This window comes from Ambystoma mexicanum, chromosome 3q, assembly GCF_040938575.1.
Source record: "Ambystoma mexicanum isolate Mex_15411 chromosome 3q, UKY_AmexF1_1, whole genome shotgun sequence".
NCBI lineage: Eukaryota > Metazoa > Chordata > Amphibia > Caudata > Ambystomatidae > Ambystoma > Ambystoma mexicanum.
Genome location: NC_090926.1, coordinates 926,035,611 through 926,057,076, shown reverse-complemented (window position 1 = coordinate 926,057,076; position 21,466 = coordinate 926,035,611). Strand labels below are relative to the sequence as shown.

At 44.8% G+C, this 21,466-nt stretch overlaps 1 protein-coding gene across 1 annotated transcript in view; it reads left to right on the top strand.

Moving 5' to 3' along the window:
- The window catches only part of LOC138583119 (ATP-binding cassette sub-family A member 9-like), a 2,601,648-nt gene that overhangs the window by 963,677 nt on the left and 1,616,505 nt on the right, over positions 1 to 21,466 (top strand). Inside the window, exon 13 of the mRNA XM_069655079.1 lies at positions 5,020 to 5,198. Coding sequence (XP_069511180.1) covers positions 5,020 to 5,198 — 179 coding nt within the window. The remainder of the gene's footprint in view (positions 1 to 5,019; positions 5,199 to 21,466) is intronic.

Here is a 21,466-nt window from a genome sequence, read left to right as displayed (position 1 = left end):
ACTCCAATCTACAGGAGGAGCCAAGTATCCTGAAATGCTAAAGCAGACACGTGGAACCGCCAGAGAAGTTCTGGAAGGTTTGGCACCCTGAGCCCGCTGTCATCCCGTCAGACCCCTGTTTTTGCATCGTTCACTGAAGGCCTGCAGTAGTGGAGTAGTGGACACTACTCTCAGCACCTCCTGATCACTATCCCAAAGAGCCTCATCAGAAGTGTTCCTGGGCCATCCAGCGAACTGACGAGCTGGAACCCGGGGTATCTCATAAGAGTGCCACCGTCCCGAGTTGTCACTGGAGACTTAAGGAATCATCAGCTTGTGGTCCTGGGCCTCTCCTGCCAAAATTCTTAGTCCTAGCTCCTCTCGGTTGCGATTTAAGAGAATGCGCCATGCAACAAGCATTTGCGGTCCCTGTGTCGCCCTGCTCTGGTGACGGTCCTTGTAGGGGCATTGCCTGCCTGCCCCCCGTGCCCTGAGACATGCTGCACTGGAACTGTCCTCTTTTCTTCATCGAGAGCTAAGAAAAAAGCACTGTCCCGCCACAGATGATCATCCCATCCTGCGGCCGTTGAGAGCCGGATCAACGTGCAACTGCAGGGGTTGAACCTACCAGCGACCTGATCTACAGTGTCAAAGTTTGGACCCGGACTGTGTCGTGGGTCGGTGATTACTTGCATCACTTACCGGTGGCCCCCTGGCACAGCCATTTTTTTTACGCACGCGAATCCCTAAAAAGATACTCACCTTAGCTATGCTAGCTATCCTGAAACTCGAAAGTCACTCTGCCTGCAAGGGTAGACCCTTCTCGAATAGTAGGACACTGTTCTTCATCACCTAAAGCCCCGTCCTGAACTGCTACAGCTCCCCGAAGAGGACCCACTTTCTCTCATTAAGCACAACTGCGCGTTTTTAACGCACTACTGTACTTCACAATGTTCCACCGATAGATCAGGTTTGAGAATACTGCCGTCATTAATAAAATTAGTTTCCTCTTGCAGCAGTGCCCTACTTTTACCATTTGGGCACCCTTCTGTGCACGAGCTGGCAGAGGAAGAGAAGTCTTTGATCTTTTTTGGAATATGTTTATTTTAAACCAAGGCAGGACAATTTGCATATCACATTGCATAACAATTTCACACTGATGACAATTCCCTTTCGCTCGAATTCTCCCTCTCTCCCCCCCCCCCCGGGACCCTGTTGTCCCCCGCGGGGCCGGCCACCGCCCCGTCTCTCAGGTGGGCTCTTGCTCTCTCAGAGTCCATCGAGTGCTGAGAGGTTTAAATGTTAAGGCAGGGAAACGTTGGTCGTACTCCAGCACTGGGGCCCATAGGTTCTGGAAGCGATGCAATACACCCGCCCTTGCCGCGCGGTCACTTTTTCCGCAATCAGGATGTCCCAAAGTTTACCTCACCAGTGGGCCATGCATGGGCCGTCGGGGGACTTCCAGAAGCGAGCTAGCACGATTTTGCCAGCCAGAAGGCATTGCGTCACTAGTTTCGCTCTGTTTCCGGAGCTGGGGTAGACCCCCGGGGTCAGGACCCCCAGCAGGACCGTTTCGGGCTCAAGGGGGAGTGTCATCCCTGTAATTTGTTCCATCGTCGCCAGGCACTTTTCCAGAATCGTTGGATCTTTGGGCAAGCCCACCACATGTGGAAAAAAGAACCTTGCTGTGAGCACCCCCTCCAGCAAGAAGGGTCTACCCGGGGGTTCATGTGGTGTAGTCTAAGGGGGGGGATAGTACCACCGTAGCATCATCTTATATGCGCATTCCTTGTTGGTCACACAAGTCGATGAGGAATGGGTGCAGGACCAGATGTCTACTCAGGATTGGTCATCGATCGGGTGGCCCAGGTCGGCCTCCCATTGGGCCATGCATCATGTTCTTGCACTTAGGAAGTCCCCCAAGAAGCGTCTGTAAAGGGTTGAGATCCTACTCCGGGATGGCAGGTCCTTCAGCATTAGTTCCAGGGGGGTTAGGGGGCGGACGGCCGCCCGGAGGGTTTGGGGGTGTGAGCACCAGTGGCAGAGTTGGTAATACGCAAATCTATCCCTTTCCTGAAGCTGAAACATCGCCTTACATCGTTCAAAGGCGCGTGGTGTGTTTCCGGCGTATAGCTGCTCCAGGGTCTCGAGGCCTCCGTCAATCCAGTTCTGGAAGTTTCAGGGGTTCGATCCCGGCGAGAAGTTTGGGTTGTGGAAAATGGGGGAGAGTGGGCTTTGTCCCCTTGGGATTCCTTTTTGTTTTAGGGCCCAGTCCCATGAGCTCAGCATGTGTTTGGTAGTTAGCAGAAGTGTCTTCCAGTGTTCTCTTAGGGGGGGCTGGAGGTGTGGGAGGAACCGCAGGGGGTGCGGCATCTGGTCTTGCTCTGGTTCCACTCATCTAGGGCGGTCTATAACGATCTGCCATGCATGGAAGTGTGCTACCTGTGCTGCTACCCTATAGGCCCGGAGATCGGGGACCCTCAGGCCCCCCAGTCTAGGGTTGCCGAGCAGGGTTTTGTGGGGGATCCTGGCTTTCTTGCCTCTCCATATAAACCTCAACATTTTCTTCTGCAGATCCTGGAGAGCCCGCCTTGGGATGGCCGCTGCAAGGGAGGAGCAGGCATAAAGAAATCGCGGAAGCAGGTTCATTTTTGCGGCGGTGATCTGCCCCATTAAAGAGATTTCCTGGGTAGCCCAGCGCTTCAGGTTTCCCTCCAATTCACTGAATAATCTGGGGAAGTTCACCAGATATGTGTCCTTTGGGTCTGCTGGGATATGGACTCCCAAGTAGGGGATAGCTTGTTTCTTCCAACTGATGGGGCATAGCCTGGTTAATGCCTCTTTTTCCTACTGGTGAAGGCCAATGCCCAGGCCCACTGATTTAGAGAAGTTAACAGCAAAGCCATTGACCCTTCCGAAGTTGGCTATTTCCGCCAGGGCGTGTTTAGCTGAGGAGTTGGGATCTGAGAGCATCAGAAGAACATTGTCGGCGTACAATGCAATTTTGTGTTGGGATGACCCTACTTGGAGACCCTTAATGAGCTCATTCCGTCTAACTCTTTGGGCAAACGGCTCCATCGTTAGTGCGAAGAGAAGAGGAGATAGAGGGCTGCCCTGTCTTGTCCCGCAGTTCATGGGGATCGGGGATGATAAGGAGCCATTGATCCTCAGGAGGGTCTTGGGGGAAGCGTAGTTGGCCATTACCATCGATTGGAAGGTAGGGCCAAAGCCAAAGGTCCCCAGGGTGAGCTTCATGAATGACCTGTCCACTCTGTCGAAGGCTTTGGTGGCATCTAGGGCCATCAGTGCGAGTCCCTGGGCGGTATGGTGGGCGATGTCCACCAAGTTCAGGGTCCTTCTGATTGTCCCCTGCCGCTCTGTTCAGGATAAAGCCCTCTTTGATCTTTTTTGAAGAGGGCATATATTTTTGTTTTTTATTTGGAACATTCGTGTCTGCGTTTTCAGGTCCGCTCGTTACGATAGTTGTATGTGCCACCCTTTGAATGGAAATGCCTTCAGCATGCTCAAAAGTCATGGGGATCACAAAAGCAGTGTTGTATTTGCAGCTAACCGATTTGGCTCTATTTGGTTTGTTTGCTCCATTTAGTCACCACACACCTCTTTAAGGTATTTCTGTTGGTTGGGAGCCAATGGGTTTCTCACAGGGAAGTACTGCACCTGTAACATTATGGGCTCTAGTATCGGCATTGGGTGGCTCTGTAGTTATTGGGCAGTCATATAGGAGCGGCTTGGTTCGTAAATCATACATAATAAATAATTAAAGGTCAAATTACTTAATTACTCATGGAGCAATACTGATCACTCTGTCCGCCCGCACCTATTAACAACCGCATACCATCGGACTGCAGAAAACTTAGCTAGACACTTCACGTGCACTGTGCGCCTGTGCCCCCTGTATTTAAAGTCCAAGGGGCAGTGCTTTTAGCTTAAGATGTGTCCCAGGTAAAAAACTCCTGAGTAAGCCAAAGCAAAAGCAACAGTTTGCACTGCTGGACTACAGACCACTTAGCTAAACACTGCGCGCACACTTCGCGCGTAGGCCCCTTATTAAAAGTCCAAGGGGCAATGCTTCTAGCGTTAGAACTTGTCACAGGTAAAACACTCCAAAGTAAGCCGAAGCAAAAGCAACAGCGTGCACTGCTGGACTGCAGAACACTTCGCTAGACACTTCACCAGATTGGATATGAACTGTCTTACTTTAATTTTGAGTGGTCAATCAGGACAGGAAATGTGGAAGGGTTTGCTAGGCTTGGGTTCACAATGACAATATATGAAGTGTGATTTATAGCAATGAAATTGAATTCTATGGTAGTGTCCCATGCCTCATGATCATGTTCCAGTCACACTTTCACAGGCTTACATTCCTTGCAATGTTATCCCTTCACAATCACTGATATATATGTGTCTATCTGGCCCTAATCGCATAGCTTCACAGCTTTCCTACGGTGATCAGCAGATCTTCCCAACATACCAGAAAATTATCGCATATTTGTCTTTGCTGCATTTTTAAAGATTTGTCTGCATGCCAGTAACTGTTTCATGTCAACAATACATTTGTGGATTTATCAGATACATTGTTGTAAACTGCATATTTTGTAGCTTAGGTTCTTATTATTTTGGCTGAGGGGCACAATCATGTCCCCACTTAAGCAACCAAGAGTGCATACATCTATTACGGACCCATGACTTTACACCTACTGCATTCAACTCTCTTTGGATTTGCATAGACTGCTTTTGCATCTGTACATTTGCATCGTTTCTTTCAACACATGGGAGCAAAATTCACTTACCCCTTACCAGATCATTTTTTTCTACCCATTAGCCTTTTACCTACAGTTTTGCGTGTTCCCTTAAAAATTTATAAAATCGGTGTAAATGATTACATCGTAGAAGCAAATGCAGAAGATGAAAATGCATTTAGATTTTACAAATGTCACCTCAATTACTATTTTAGAGTAATTTCACAGAGTATGTTGATAAATCAATAATACAAATATGTTTTGTTTTTCCCATTGTTAGGTGTTGTGTCTATATACAAACATGTGCGATCAGAAATTGAGGATACCCTACAATTTGGAAATATGATTGTTGGATTTTGCCCACAGTTTGATATTAAATATGATAATTTAACTGTTAAAGAAAATCTGAGACTTTTTTCTAAAGTCCGTGGAATTCCATCAAAGGAGGTTGAACGAGAGGTAATTTCTATTCTGAATTTGATTTGTTTTGCTAGGTGGAGCAGTGGCTATATTTCGAAACAGCATTAAGTAATCCTTCCAGGTGAAAGTTATGTTTAGAAATGGCATCCATTAATCATCGTAATTGGAAGGTATGTTATGAAAGGTTAGTGAGAAGTCAGTTTAAATGGGATGCATGTATTAAGCGAACAGGTTATTCCCTTGAAGTGGAGAATTGACTAAGTGTCTATAAATCAATTGGTGGCTCACTCTCACTGAGCATGCGCATCTCAAACATTATGTTGAGAAATGTAGCTGTTATGGTATCAAATGACAGTTTTGATATTTGTTTTTGAAAGCCCCATTTAGGGCATTTGACTGATAGACAAGCACTAATCTTGCCCGACTACGATACAACTGTCAGAGAAACGTACTTCTGTGTCCATACATTGGCCATACAAACCATTACATTTAAGTTATTATAATGAACACGAATTTGGATTTTTAAAGAAGAATTTGCAAGATACACAAATAATGTGATACAAGCACATCATGTTTAAGAAAATAATGCATTGCATCAACTTTATCTTTACTACTTTGAATGTAGCGTTACATAGATTATTGCATCTCCTTGACAGTTATCACTATAGATATCCATGAAGGTGCCTTAAGAACAGGCCTTGAATAACCTTCACTTCTGTGCATGTACTTAGCTGGTATCAAGTGAAAATCTCCATTTATTTTTTCTGGAAAAAAAATGGCAATTTAAAAAGACTGCTCAGAGTGATCTTTCTAAATCAAACTGTCATGTTGTTGCCACAGACGAGTGTGTGGAGGGGCCGATAGGCAGGGCCAGGCTGGAAGTCCGACGACACGGCTGAAACGGTTTAGTGTGTGTGTGCATATTTTTTGCATCTGTGTATCTGTTGAAGGATAATGTAGCATTGTGGGCTCGGAATACGTTGAGTGGGGGTCGAGGAGGAGGAGTGTTTGTGTCATGAAAGGGAGCGGGCGAGTGAGTATTTATGTGTGTCTGTGATGAGGGGGCTTTAGGGTGATATATTTTGTCAGGAGCGGGTAGAGGAGCACAGGGGGATGAAACCCCCTTTTTTTTGGTGTGAGGGCGGGGGATTGGACGGGGTTCGGGTGATATTTGTCGAATATTGAGGGCTGAATCAAATCGATCTGCCTTTTTTGTTGTTGTGCGGCCTTCAATATTTGACAATATCACACAGAAACAATTAGCAATCAGGGTCTGAACACTCGTGGTTCTGGATCTTCAAGTGTGCAAGTACGACCACCAAACCGACACTGCTAAAAACATTTATTGAATAGCTATCCGGTTAACCCAGTATTTTAATGATACATAAAAATCTATGTATAATCCCACTGGCAACTTAATTGAGCACATCTCTATAAGCATTGACAAACAGAGTGGAATACACTATAAATAAAAGACAAACCAGCAGGAGATCATTAGGGGGTGTGGGAGAAGAGGGCCGCCTAGGCTCCTAGCTCCCACTCCCTCCAGCAAAACAGAGAGGATATTGAGCATCTATGCCCAAAGACTTGGAATCTAAGCACATCTGTTAAGAGAGGGCAGCTTCTGGAACCCATGTGGTGGAGAGGCCCTCAGCCGCCTGCGGCCTAAACCGCGCTCTGGAGACGTGTCCCGCACTGGAAGAGTGTTGGATGCACCAGAAATGAGGAAGGCCAGAAATACCCCCGGAAGAGCAGGACGGGCCAGGTGGGACCCCCCCTGTGAGCCGCCTCACGGCGTAGTCTCCCACACAGCGCACCGTAGGAGTGGCCTTTGAAGAAACTTTGACAAGAGGCAACAAACTGAAGAGCCCGGGCCAGACGGGGCTAAACCGTAGCAGCGGCCACCTGGTGGTGCCATCGGCGGCCGTGACAGAAGAAGTAAGCCCCGTTGGTGGAGGAGAGACCCCACGCCTGGTTGACCGGCTGAAACCCAGAGGGAAGAGCCCAGAGCGGTGACGGAACACCCCGCTTGGAGCACAAAGTACGTCTGGGCCCCCTCTTGGGGCCTTGATATGCGTACCGGAGAGGGCTACCAGCGGGAGGAGATCTGGGGGAGAGGGGAGCCCAGGGGGAAGAGCCGAGCAGCGTCCTGGGTGCGTGGGCCGTCCGAAAGAACTGACTGTGCCTGAACAAGTGAGAAGAGAGAAAAGGGAGAGGAAAACGAGCACACGCTCCCGAGGGCCAACACTTCCAGTGCAGCGCGACAAAATGAGCGCGCAAACCACGCTTACCACCGCAAGCCCCGACCTTGTGAGCACCACATCACTGGACAAGAGAGCAGGACAAAGCAAGAGACCACAAAGAGGCCCGGCAGAACTCGGCGAAAAGTGCTTGCAAGGTGCAGCAATCCAGAACATCAAGGGTCTGTGGGGATATATTGACAAAGCAAGGTGAAGGTTGGTGAAACGGCAAACGGACAACGCTGTTGCCAGTGCAACAGGCTAGACAATCTATTTAGGTGGCAAAAGCGCTCAAAGCTGAAGTGGTGGAAATTAGATAGAAGACAGAAGAGTGGCAAATCCCCCCCCACTTGGGCCCCCTTCACTGCGGCCAGACAGCTACCGGAATTGTGAAGGAAAGATCGAGATGACCCTCATTTAAGACCAAGGTGAAATGTAATTCACTGGACAGAAAGAAAGGGAGGGCCGACACGGGACGCACCAGAGCACCCTAAGTGAAGAAGCCGAGAAATGACCAACACTGCGGAAGGGAACTAAGGAAGGGTGTCGTAGTTGCCCTGGCAGCGTCAATCCCACGGAACACTCAAGGTAGCAAAGTCTGTGAGCAGAAAGGGGCTCAACACTTGACACAGTGAGCCACGCAGCACCCGGGGTGCATTGTAAAAGAGGAATAGGTGCCAGGGGGTTAGAGCAAGCCGACTGGAAGCCAGGGTGCAGAACCAAGGATAAACAGTGGGGGCAGAGGAAAGAGCAACTGAATGGGAAGCCTCTTGACTGGACTGGGTGCAAAGAAGAGGAAACAGGAAAGAAAACCGGGGAAAAGATAGGGAAAGCACGGGACCACAAGAGCCTTGATAAGAAAAGAGCGGCATTCACAGCGAGAGATATGGAAACAAGGGAAGACAAGGTTGGATGCCCTGGGAAACAAGGTACAACGAAGAAGAAAGTCACAGAGGTTAAAATGGCGACGGGAATAGACATGTCCAAGTTCTCCACGAAAGAAGATATGGGGCACATCCTGGCGGAGATTAAGGCCCTCAGAGGGGCTATACAGGCCTCGTTGGCAGACCTAACAGGTAGAATGACCACAGTCGAAAGTAAAGTTGAGGGACTCGAGCATAATCAACTGAATGCAGACATTGTCTTAATGAGGCTGGATGCAAGAATGACAGAACTGGAGCTCATGTAAGAGGAGGTGCTGCCTAAAATGGTCGATCTGGAAAATAGGGAAAGACGTAACAACATAAGGATACTAAGGCTGAAAGAACCGGAAAGGGAATCCCCGAGACAAGTTGAGGAAAAAGTCCTTGTGCATACATCAACTCTTTGAAGCAGAAGGGGGCAAGACACTGCAACTCGAAAGGGTGCACAGAGGAGGTAGGCCCTATGGGAATGGCCCCCACTCCATAGTGGCTAAATCCCTGAACTACAAGGACAGAATGGAGGTCCTGAACAGGGCAAATCAACAACGGGAAGTAGAATTTGAAGGCTCTAAAGTTACAATATACCAGGACCTCTCAAAACCTCACGCTCGCACGGCGAAGAAACCGCAGGCCTCTCACAACTTGGCTGCGAGAAAAAGAAATTAGATACAGGTGGGGCTACCCATTCTCAATGCAATTTGAAGTGGAAGGGGTTGACTACTGCGTGGCCCATCCACAAGCAGAGAACGATCGAGACCCGCACTAGGCCCTCAAAGGAGAAGGAGAGGGCAAACTGGGAGGAAATATATGAGACTCAATGGGCCCTCGCCCCACAAGGTGCCCACAACACAGGAACAACGGCTGGAGCGAGACTCCAGGGACTAGAATGTGTGTAAGTCGAAGTCAGAATACTGAAACCGGGCAGATGCCTAGAAAAACAAAGATGCCTAGAAAAACACAGATTTGCTGGAGGGAGGCAGAACCCTTCGCTCCAAAGTAGCCCCCTGTCAGAGAGGGGACGTCTCCAAGACTTGCATTCAATACACCAAGTTGGGGTTCCGAACAGTTAAAAAGTTAAGTTGTAAGTTAAATATGGGGGTCGTGCGCCAGGACAGCACACACCAGGGATGATGAACATGGTTTCCAGTCAAAAGAGGATATTGAAAGAGGAGGGTCAATAACTATATGCAAACATAAAAAGGGGGCAGAGGAAAGGTGGGTGGGGGAAAGGTGAAGCTAGGAAGGGTCTAATTGTGGGCACACTTAACTTGAAAGGTCTCAATTCTCTGACAAAGATGTCCCTAGTCGTGAGGGAATTCCGGAAAGCCTCACTGGACGTGCTCTTCTTGGAGGAAACACGCATAATACAGGAGGATGACCGGGCGTTGAGAGGGGGGGGAATAGGACGGTACACTGGTCATCTGGGAACACTGAAAGAGGAGGAGTCGGCATAGTTCTCCACAAACAAAGTAGGCTGCAGGACTGTCTAGCCACAAACCTGTTAGAAGGAAGAATGGTTATATTGCAGAGTAATTTGGAGGGAGCTAGAATACTTCTAACGGTTGTTTACGACTCTAACGAGGGCCAAGAGGGTTTCCTACGGGAGGCGTTTGATAAAATACAAGGGCTTGAAGCAGATCTATACATCATAGGAGTGGATCTTGAAGGGAAGCTACCTCGCATAGTACACCCAGACCAAATAGGATTCATAGGAGGCAGACAAGGCCCTGACGCAATTAGGAAGATGCTGGATCTTATGGAACTTACTAAGGGAAATTTAGGGACCAGGTACTACTGAGTCTGGATGTCGAAAAGGCCTTTCATAGAGTGGAATTGGGCTTCCTCTTTGCAATATTATGTAAAATAGGGATGGGGGACAGAATGTGCCGGTCGATAGGGGCAATTTATTCGAGACCAACGGCAAGGGTGGTTGTGAATGGGACAAGTTTGAGGGAATTTGAACTTGGTAGGGGTACCAGGCAAGGATGCCCACTATCGCCCCTACTATTTGCATTGACAAACCGCAGAGTCGGTTGCAGAGACTTTGGAAGCAGTGACTACAGTCCTCTTTCTATGGTGATCCAGTTTTGCAGTCAAAACCCTCCATAACCCGCAGAGTGGCCGCGGAGTCGGTTGCAGAGTCTTTGGGGCTTCGGGCTCTAAGAGCGACATTGCGACCCAGACTCTGACTCCACGGTCCGCGTCTGGCATACAGGACATGTTTATCGAATTGACAATCTGAACCAGCTTGAAACTTCAGGCCATACCTGCATTAGTACCATATCCAAGAGAGACATTTTTTTCAAGTGGACCTTGCTATCGGCAGTGAAGACAGCAAGTGGGCGTATTAGCCAGCGCATGTCCAACCCAACGGGTCCTCAGACCCGTCATCGAGGAAAAACTGACATCAATGCGACTACGGCGCCCCTGGCCCCCAAGCGCCAAAAGTCTTTGATACAAGCCCTCTCGAAATCGACGAAAAAGAAGAAATCGCTGTGCTCAACTGAGGGATGTGAGGAACCTGTACAACGTACAAAAACACCGCCCCAAGCTACAGAGGTATGCGAAATCATGAAAACACTGCCAGATTCTGACTAAAACTCTTGCATTTCGCTTGAAGTAAAGCCTGCCCTCAGTGGTCAGAAAGAAGAAACAAGTCCAAATACTAAGATCACTAAGAATATGTCACAGCATATTGTATCTCTACAAGTAACTCCAAATCTGCACAGTGTGTCCTTACCTTGCTCGCTGCGACCCCATCCGACGGAGCCCCTTCCGGGGTTGGCCCTGGACGTGGAATCTGATGGTGGGGAAATGGGCTTCCACGCAGCAGACCTCACATTGGGACGGGTCCTGGAATCGGCGCTGGGTATGGAACCCGCCAGCGCACCTGATGCCGTGATGGACGGAGCAGGAGGCTCATCCCTCTGCGCACCGGCATTGGCGGGCGATTCGCGGGAAAAGATCATAATTTGCGGCAGGATAGCGTGACGCTGGCGCTCTCCGCTGGTCGATTGCAACTTACTCAAGGATCGACACAACTAAGCATTCACGCGCTAAACAAACAAAGAGAAGATATCTTGTTTACTGCATTAAAGAACGAAGATATAGAGCCACCCCAGTGCATAAGGATACTACAGTTCATCACAAACATATCCTCAGGCTAAATCATCTCAAGCCCAAACAGAAATGAAGGCTATCCAGCAAAGTCCCATGGATATGAACGAGAGAACGATGAAAAGTAAAGAGAAAGCCATGAGAGCAAGGGCTCTATGGATGCAATTACAGGCGAAGAACTCTATGAAAGACCCACAGATGTATGAAATCGAGCAACAAATGACTCGCAGACCTCCCCGCCTGTCCCTAGGCATCATGGAATTAGACTCAATCATGAGCCCGCATGAAAACCGAAGAGAAGCAATGTTCCAACAAAAGGAGGCAAAGCAGATCACATCACGCCTCACATCAACGCCGTCATATAAGCAGAAAGAAGAACATTTCTCTTTCTCCTTGAAAGAACTCCTGACAGAACCTCAAAATAAAAGTGATGACATAAACGAAAAGTGACATCCACAGATAAAGCGACACATCAGACTTCAAACATTTTGTCTGAAATTAAAACGTCAGTTGACCAGTACGAGAAACCCCCTCTTGTTCAGTTACCAACAACTATGCTAGAACTTCAAAATCTCCTGATAACAACCACTTCACAGTCATTAATTCTTTTCCTCAAACTCCACAAGGCAAATGTGGAAGCAATAAAAGATCAGGTGACATTAATTGCTCTTAGGCATACAAAACAAATACAAGTGGAAAATGGTATTGTGCAGATACAACAACGTCTAGACCAAGACGCAGAGACAAGCCGTCTATGGCAAACTAGACTGGCTGGTATCGCAAGCGCAGACCGCATGGAGAGAGTTCAATCAACAGCGGCCTTGATGTCCTTGATGAAGGAGATGTCCAAAATCACAACAAAATTGACCGAACCACAAGTTCCTGCAACAGTGCACATGCAGATCGACACAGCCAAACAACAAGTTCAAACAGATAAGACGAAGAGTCTACTGCCGGCACAGAAACAGATTGCAGGAATACAACCTCCATCACAAGCACAGACCCCAAATGAATCACAGACTTTTGAGATATTTATGAAGCAGAATGTTGCGACCAACTCAAAATGAATCAACATCAAAGAAAAGAAGATAAAGAAACGTCAGACTGGATCAAGTGATTTCCTAAGAAATCTGCCATTACCACAAGGCACGCCCAATGCGGTACTGGCCCAATGCACAAAACAAAGAACTGAAGACATAAAGCAAGCTGAATATAAACAGATTATAAAGATGCCCGCCACACAGAAAGCTGTTTATCAAGGCTTGCAAGATGACGAAGCGAGACAACAAGCTGAACTAATGGAACAAACAACTTACACAGAGGACCTTGTCTCCGATGAATCAGCACAAGTACAAGATCCCAACGTCACAGAGATGATTATTTTGGATCAGTACCCGGATCTTCAACTCGCATTGGTGCAATATTGAGCTCACGTGTGATGAGATATCAGACAACGAATTTGAAAATTACACGAGCCAGGAGAACATATCTTCTAGAGGAAAGAGCCAAACCTCAGTAAAGAAGAGCTCAACTTTACATTGCTGAGAAAACAGACCTTTTGAAAAGGTGCTGTGCCCATCAAATTGTGAAGTGATACAACTCGCATATCCACAGCTCAGAACAGCCACTTTCATAGACCCTATAAAAGCACGTGAAAAACTTGTGATAACGATTACACATCTTGAATCTACAAAAACATTAGTGATTCTAAATCACACTCATACTTTACGCTTATTAAGCGTAATTCCGAAACTAAAACATATCTGTACACAAGATATAAACCTGGTTAAATTTGTGGAGGAGCAACACCTTGACATAGTAGAAGTGGAACTGAACAAACAAACAATAATGCATGAAATACTAAAAACAACTGAACAATTTGAATATATAGGTTTCAAATGCACTAAAGGGCAATCACACTGCCTAAAACAACAAAACTCGCCACCTGCAGTGAACATAGGGAAGCAAACGATCTTTGTTCGAGAATCAAGTGAGAGAAGTTTATACACTGATTCCTTGAGTAGTGATGAATCACGGCTTTCAATACAATTTCAGAGAACTTGCACTATGAAAAAAACAATGAGAATTATGATCGCCATATAAGAAGAAAACCTTATTATCAAAGGGAAGAAGGATCAAGACCAACTTGGTGACAATTATAACAATCAGAGGTTGAGAGCTATCCGGATCTAAAGCTGGCCTCATGGAATACAAAGGGGCATAGACACCTGTTCTATCAAATGCATCCGAAAGTAGCACAACGTCACATAATCTGCCTCCAAGAGACATGCTTGCTACAGCCTACAAAATGTGAAGGCTACAAAGTTTTTCACAAATCCTGCTCTACATCAGCACAAAGGAAGACCCTCTTCAGGACAGCTAACATTGATGAAAATAGACTGTCCATGGATTCCAATTAAGTCTATAAATTTGAACCCATGGACACAATATACAATAACTCAGAGCGTGAGAATACAAAAACAAGGAGCCTGGCAAGCTAAGGATATTCCAAATTTAGTTGTATTCAATCTATATTGGAATCCCTTATCCAACAATGAGACTAAATTTATTGATACAGTCTTGACTGAATTGGATTCCATCATAGCGAAATATAGCCACATGATTTGTGGAGACCTGAATATTCATATTTTTGATAAAATGGGCAGTTTGAGGGAAAAAAATGATCTTTCCCTAAGAGCAAAAATATGGGTCAAAGAAATGGGGACAAGAAATCTAATTCATGGGGGAAACCCCCACACCAAAGAAAATCGAATTATTCCCACTTGGACGCAGGGCTCCTCGAAGGCCATATTAGATTACCTCTATGTATCACCAGCCATAAGGAATGCACTAATAAGTACGGATAGTATCCAAACCACTAATAGCGATCATCAAATTCTAACTGTGACATGGGCAGGTCGCGGAGGCGAACACAAAAAACAACCATTGCCAGCAATGGAACCTAATGCACAATTATCCAGACTACGAATAAAACCTAGTCAGGTAGCCGGACTCCCAGAGAAATACCAACATTCTAACAAACAAGGTCTCTCTTAAGTTAAACTATAAATGGCTACTCGATCCATACCAGCAAGAAAAGAAAGGTTCTTCAACTCAAAGACATATCCATAATCATCAATATGATCACAAAATTAAGGAAAAAAATACAGAACTCTGAAAAGTTTGCAGATTTCTAAAAAAATAAAAACTAAGAAAATCGAACTACAATAAAAATGACTAAACAGAGATATCAAAATTGGACAAATTTGTACAAAAGTATGTTGATCCAACAGGATGCTGAACGATGTTACAATGCCTTAAGAATCGAAACACCCGTGATTTATGGAGTCTCCTAAACCCAACGTATATGAGGCAACATCGGATGATACAAAATGTAACTGAACATCGATGGAGAGAATATTTCTCCAAATTGTATAGTAAAAAGCTGTGCGTAGGGGCTGAGAACGGTCCTCCGATAACCAAATGGCAAATCACTAGGACAAAAGAAGAACTTAATCAAATTATTAAGAAGCTCAATTCATCCCGCGCACCTGGGCTCAATGGTTTGTCAAATTAAACTATAAAGGAGTCACCAGAGATACGGGCGGATATTATGTTCCAAATATTTACCATCATCAATCAAGAAAACCAAATACCGTCGACATGGAGATTGGCTACGTTGATACCTATATTAAAGCAGGGAGACAAAGAAAATCCGGCAAACTATAGGCCAATAGCCCTCTTAGACCCGTTAGGGAAAATCTTTGCAACAATGCTGCTGAGCGATCTATTAGCTTGGGCTATAGCAGAAAATCGGTTTGCCAAGAGACAGACAGGCTTTGTCCAGATAGTGAGGAAAAATCTTAATCGTCTCCTCCTGAATCTGATCAAACATGAAGCTATCTCCTAAAAGCATACAGTCTGAATGGCATTTGTCGATCTTCATCTAGCTTTCGATACTGTAAATCGACAACAACTGTGGAACAAATTGGAAAAATGGAAATCCCCATTGCACATATTACAACCGATAAAACGACTCTATTCGGGTACTAAGATACGGTTAAGGCTAAGTAAGGACGGCGTGCAACAATCTTTCATCGAAACATGGAACGGTCTCAAGCAAGGCTGCCCTCTGGTTGCAACGCTTTTCAATTTGTTTACTGCAGATTTACAACAGGAAGTGATAGTCTCCATAACAAACCCGCCAAGAATAAATTCAACTCCATTGCTGCTAATGATGTATGCAGACGATATCATCCTGCTTGATAAAACATCACAAGGTCTCCAACAAAACATGGATGCGATGGGAACATTTATGGTAAAAAATGAATTAAAAATAAATATCTCCAAAACAAAAATCATGTCCATAACGAAAACGAAGCCAAAAGACAGGACTCTGGTGTTACTCATCAACGGACTTCCATTAACTGTAGTCTCGACCTTCAAATACCTGGGAATCATGATTAATCAAACAGCTGATGGGAGCTACAACTCTGAAAGAAAATTATTTTTCTCGCTAGACAAGGTTATACCTTGCATAAAAAATACGGAAAATTCTCCTACAGACCTATTGTAACATTTTATAGGAGAAAATGTGATGCCAGCGTTAGTCTATGGAAGTGAATCACTGATAAAACCAACAGTGAAAATCTGGCCAAAAATAGAGGCTATTTTGTGGAGGAAAATTATGAGGCTGCCACCATCTTTTCCTGTTGCAAGAATACATTTTGAGATAGCCACTCAATCCCTGACTTCATTTGTAACATGGAAAAAATTGGATCTCTATCGTAAATAATCTCTGATGAAAAGATCCCAGCGATTGACATACTGAGGCTAAAAGCTAATTCCATATGCGCCAAAGCTCGGACGGAATGGAACCAACAGATGTTACAAATCCTCGAACAAGAGGAAACAACAATAGACATGCTGATAATCCGACCACAAAACGCAAAGAGAAAAATTCTGCGTAACGACTGGATAAACACCATGGAAGAAAAAAGACAGATACCAAGAGAATCTGTCAAGCACAATAGAAACAACATCAGCCAACCAACTTCCCGGATATCTGACGATCTTTCCGGATAAACAAATTAGATCCTTGTTCATGAAATTACGGCTCAATATCCTACCCACAAGAGCTAGATTGGTTTTAACCAAACAACAAGATCATAAACTCCATTATTGTAGATTTTGCAAAAATGAAACAATCACAGAGACTCTCTATCATTTAATCATGATATGTCCAGAATTACAACAAGAGAGACACTTGTGTAGGACTTTTTTTAAGATCAGTAATGAAACGCTTAGCCCTGAGGTGAGATGGGCTCAGATACTTTTGGGTCAAGATAAAAAGCTGATATTTATCATCTCTAAATTTTGGAATAGGATTATGAAATTGGTAGTGTTCTGAAGCATGAAAGATGAATCCTAGTTTAATTTAGGATTTCCTTGTTTCTATCTTGATCAGAAAATATATTTTATAAATTCGGAATAATGATTTTGGAAAATGTACGAGTAATATAAAATGAAAAGTTTCAATGTAAACTATAACATAAAAATTGACATGGAACCATTAGGGGACATACTACGAAAGATGATCAGATAAAGGGGATTATGGTAGGGGCACAAAGCCAGAAGGTGGGTATGTATGCTGATGATATACTTCTATACCTCTCAGATACAACAGGATTGGTGAAGAGGGCGCTTAGAACTTTGGTGGAATATGGGGAAGTGTCAGGTTTTAAGGTAAACGTAAATCGATTCTCCTCCCACTACAAGAGCGTACTGAGGAAGAACTTAGGACATGGGTGGACCTAGAAATACCGGTGGAGAGAGACATCATAAGGTGCGAGTAAGGCGGTGTGGAAAGCGGTCTGCAGTGGTCCGCGTTGAAAGTGTGAGAGTGTGAAGGGGCTTTAACAAGAAAGCCAGCCACTCCGCAAGTACCACAAGTACCTATTTGCCTCGGGACGCTGCTTGTGGATCCTGGATCAGCTGCTGCCTTTGTTTGTTGCAGCTTTCTACGTGTGACTGCTTTTGGACTGACGTGTGTGAAGCCACGCCCCCTTAAACGCCGTCCTCAAATACAGACGTGCGCGCGCATCAGCGCGCGCACACCAAGCAAGTACCACAAGTACCTCTTTGCCTCGGGACGTTGCTTGTGGATCGTGGATCAGCTGCTGCCTTTGTTTGTTGCAGCTTTCTACGTGCGACTGCTTTTGGACTGACGGTAAAGCACCGCTCTTGGGAAGAACTATAGATGTTAAAAACGTTTAAAAATGTTTAATTTGGACAATCCTTACTAAAATAACACTCATTTATCTTTGTGCAGTGTGTGAAGCCACGCCCCCTTAAACGCCGTCCTCAAATACAGACGTGCGCGCGCATCAGCGCGCGCGCACCAAGCAAGTACCACCAGTACCTCGTTGCCTCTTCGCCTCGTCGTTGAGGCGGGAGGCTTATCTTGTGGTACTTAAAACCTCAGTGTTATTTAGGTATAAATAAGTGCGGGGGCGTGGTCTAGCTCCCTATTAACACGTTTACTACAATGAGAGCATTCAGTTTAAAAACTGGAATGCCGCTGTCTGTTAGGTTGGCAACGGCAACGGAAAATCATGGAGATCTGCAGCAAACCTCCTCGAATATGAATTCAACACCTATCAGACCCAAAGGTACTAAAGGGGGGCTTCCCAATATGGACATACGGTCATTTTGTAGTGGTTCTCTATCAGTGCATAGAGTAAAGTCTTGATTGGAGAAAGAACAGCTTATAGAGGAAAAGAAAGTTCCTAGTGCTGCCTCTTCCGGTCTTGTGCTTAAAAAAATGGTTATGTTACCAGATGCCTTGGAATGCACACCAAGAGTGCAACTCTTGAAAACTCTGTCGTGTCAATCTATATCAGACACTGCCTTACTCGAGAATATACCTGCGACTGTCCAACCTATTGCACCCATTTATCTGACCCCAAGCGCTAATGATGTAGCGGTAATTGACCTGGATCTTCATGACTCGGTCTTTTCAAACAAAATGATGTCTGAAAATCTATCTAAATCCCCTATAATGTTTTCTGAGGTGACTCCCAACCCCATAGAAACTGTTTCCTCTATCTCTATATCAGAGACAAGTGTCGTACAGACCACCTCACAGGGAATGAATACATCATTTTGTTCGGAAAAAAGTGAGTCATCTATAAATATCACATTACAGGCTATGCATTTAGCTATCCAGGCACTAGGTAAAATATATCAAACCATAGACAATCGAATGATAATGCAAGAAACACTTATGCAGAAAATGTTAACACTATACGAATCATCTAATAGTGAAACTCAATTACAGATGGTTGTCTACTACAAGAGTTTGTCACTAAAGACAGTCACCAATTCTATAGCATGCCAGACTGATAAAGTCTCTGAGCAAGGCAATTTTAGTGTGACCGCTGTGGAGATTGGTGAAAGTGGAAGAACAATCAGTGCATTATCATACATTGCCTCAATCATATTTGACCCATTAGCATGTATTTCAAATTTGTCTAATGACACAAACACAGATCCACCAATTAAATCAGTGGTGGTTTCCAAAGGTGCACTATACCCGATGTTTATGCCGGGAATCCCAGATGTATGCAAACAAAAAAATAAGGAAAACTTGAAAGCAATGACTTCCTGTGAGGAGTCAATACCTCAAGTAGTGAATAAGAGAATCAAGAAGGCCAAGAAAGTGAATTTAAAGTTATCAAAAAATGAATGCTCTTTTAAACACACAGGAGCCTCTGCCACCAAACAATTTTTGAAAGCTATTACGTTTCCTAAAAAGAATCAAATACTCACCTACCAGGCCATTGAAAAAAGGTATGCTCAGCAAATGCTCATCAAAAAGAAAATGGTGAAATTAAATTTTCAGCCTGTTCAAGCAATGAAATATCCTCCTTTGGATGAGCTCTTACAGGCGTTAGGGTCTCAAAACACTACTAGCCCCCCTCCACCTTGTGAACTAGTAAATTCTAATATTCCTAAACCAAATGTGAGTAAGAACTCTAATAGTAAGATTATGTCAAGTGCTGATCATGACAGATCTGAAATTAGGAAAGCGGTTGATGCTTACATGTCTAGTCATGTTCAACCTCAGATTGAAATATCTAAGAGAGCCTATGAATGCATTGAGAGTAGAGATATTCAGAGTCAGAGTGGTTTGAATTCAGTACTAGAACAGGCATTACAATCAAGGTTAGATAAAATGAACTTACCCTCAGATTCCAAAAAAACAGTTCTTGAGTCTTCTAAAAAAGGAAATGTCTGTTCAGATGAATGTCTCATGGTCGATGCACGAGAGAATGACACACTTCCCTTGAATGATCTGTCATGTGCTCTCATACGACTAATTGAGGGTGCATTAGGGAACTTACAATCTACTCCCATATTGGGCAAGGAAAGAATTGAAACTAAAAAAAACAATAAAAAAACTTTGGCTGATAGAAGCACTCCCCTAAAGGTGAAACCAGCCCCTCATTCATTAATCTTGGCCTGTAAACCACCCCCAATCACTCAATACGATTTAAATAGGAGAGCGGTGATGGCGATATTTTCAGACATCCCGCAGTTGGAAGACATTGTATCTGGCAATTTAGCATTGGTGAAGTTTGTGGAGAATAAGAACTTAAATACAGTGATGCTCTGGATACAATCCAGGGTGGTGCAAAATCTTATTTGGCAGTCGAAAGATTCCCTGGCTGCACTGGGCTTTGATCTCACTATCGATCATTCTATCTTGCAAGGAGATTTAATGAAGAGCGGCCAATTGCCCCATGTGTTCGTACCTCAGAGACAGCAATCTAATTTAGATCAGACGGAACATCCAATGCCCAATAAGACAAAAGGTAATGTCACTTTCAATATACCTTGCTCTTGCTCGCACAATACTGAGCGAAGATAGCTAAGCCCAAAAAGTTCGCAGAAGCTTACCCTGGTCAGTTGGAATACTAGGGGTCACAAGCATCTAGCTAATAATGATCAACATCAGTTAAACAGCTATGATTTGGTGCTTTTGCAAGAAACCTGGCTGACTGCACCTCCAATTTGGGATCGTTATGAGGTGTTTTTAAATCCAGCCATTAGAACGACTATGGGTAGGCCAATGTCTGGACTCCTTACAGCTGTTAGGAAAAAAAATGACGTACCCTCACAACTGTGGGCTATACCCAATGAATTTATGATATTGATCAAGGTCTGCACTCCTGTTGATAACTTTGCCGTGTTAAATTTGTACTGGAACTTGGTGGCAATAAGTGATGACTGTTTCTTCAGAGACCTGAATGGTCTATTAGACATTGTGACTGGTGATCGGCAAACTAGATTTTTCATTCTCGCTGGCGATCTAAACTTAAGATGCTTGGAAAGTGTGAACGAGCAAGCTAATCAAAGAAATATACGCTGGAGAGCACTAGTAAAATATAGAGGTCTGCATGTTCTGAATGGAGCTTTTACATCTGACATACCAGCTGCTCCGACTTGGCACAGAGGATCTGTGTGGTCAACTATAGATTACATCTATGTAAATGCGACTCTGTGGCCAAATGTTCAAGATTTCACTGTTATAACCTCAGAAGCCAGTGACCATAATATGTTGACCACCGAATTGAATGTTCAAATGCAAGGTGATCATGGTGAAAAGAAAACAACTAAGGGATGTTTAGTAACAAACTCAGGCAGGTGTCATCTCTGATGGTCGGAGGATGCCTTAATGTATTTCTGCAAGCTCCTTAAAGAGTCGAATATGAGCAAGGGTGATATGCCAGATAACTCTGGCATTGTGTACAGCAATATGCTTCAAAAATTTCAGCAGACAAAAAGTCTTACTAATTCGCAACAGAGTCACTTACACACATTTGACAATTTGGTACGTATGAGAAAAACTGCCTATTGGGCAGAGGTAAGGAAGCTCGCCAGGCATCCCCCCGCCATCAGAAAGAAAATGGTAAAGAAGTTGCGTAACAGCTTTAAGAACTGGGTTAAGTGTCATCGAGGATTG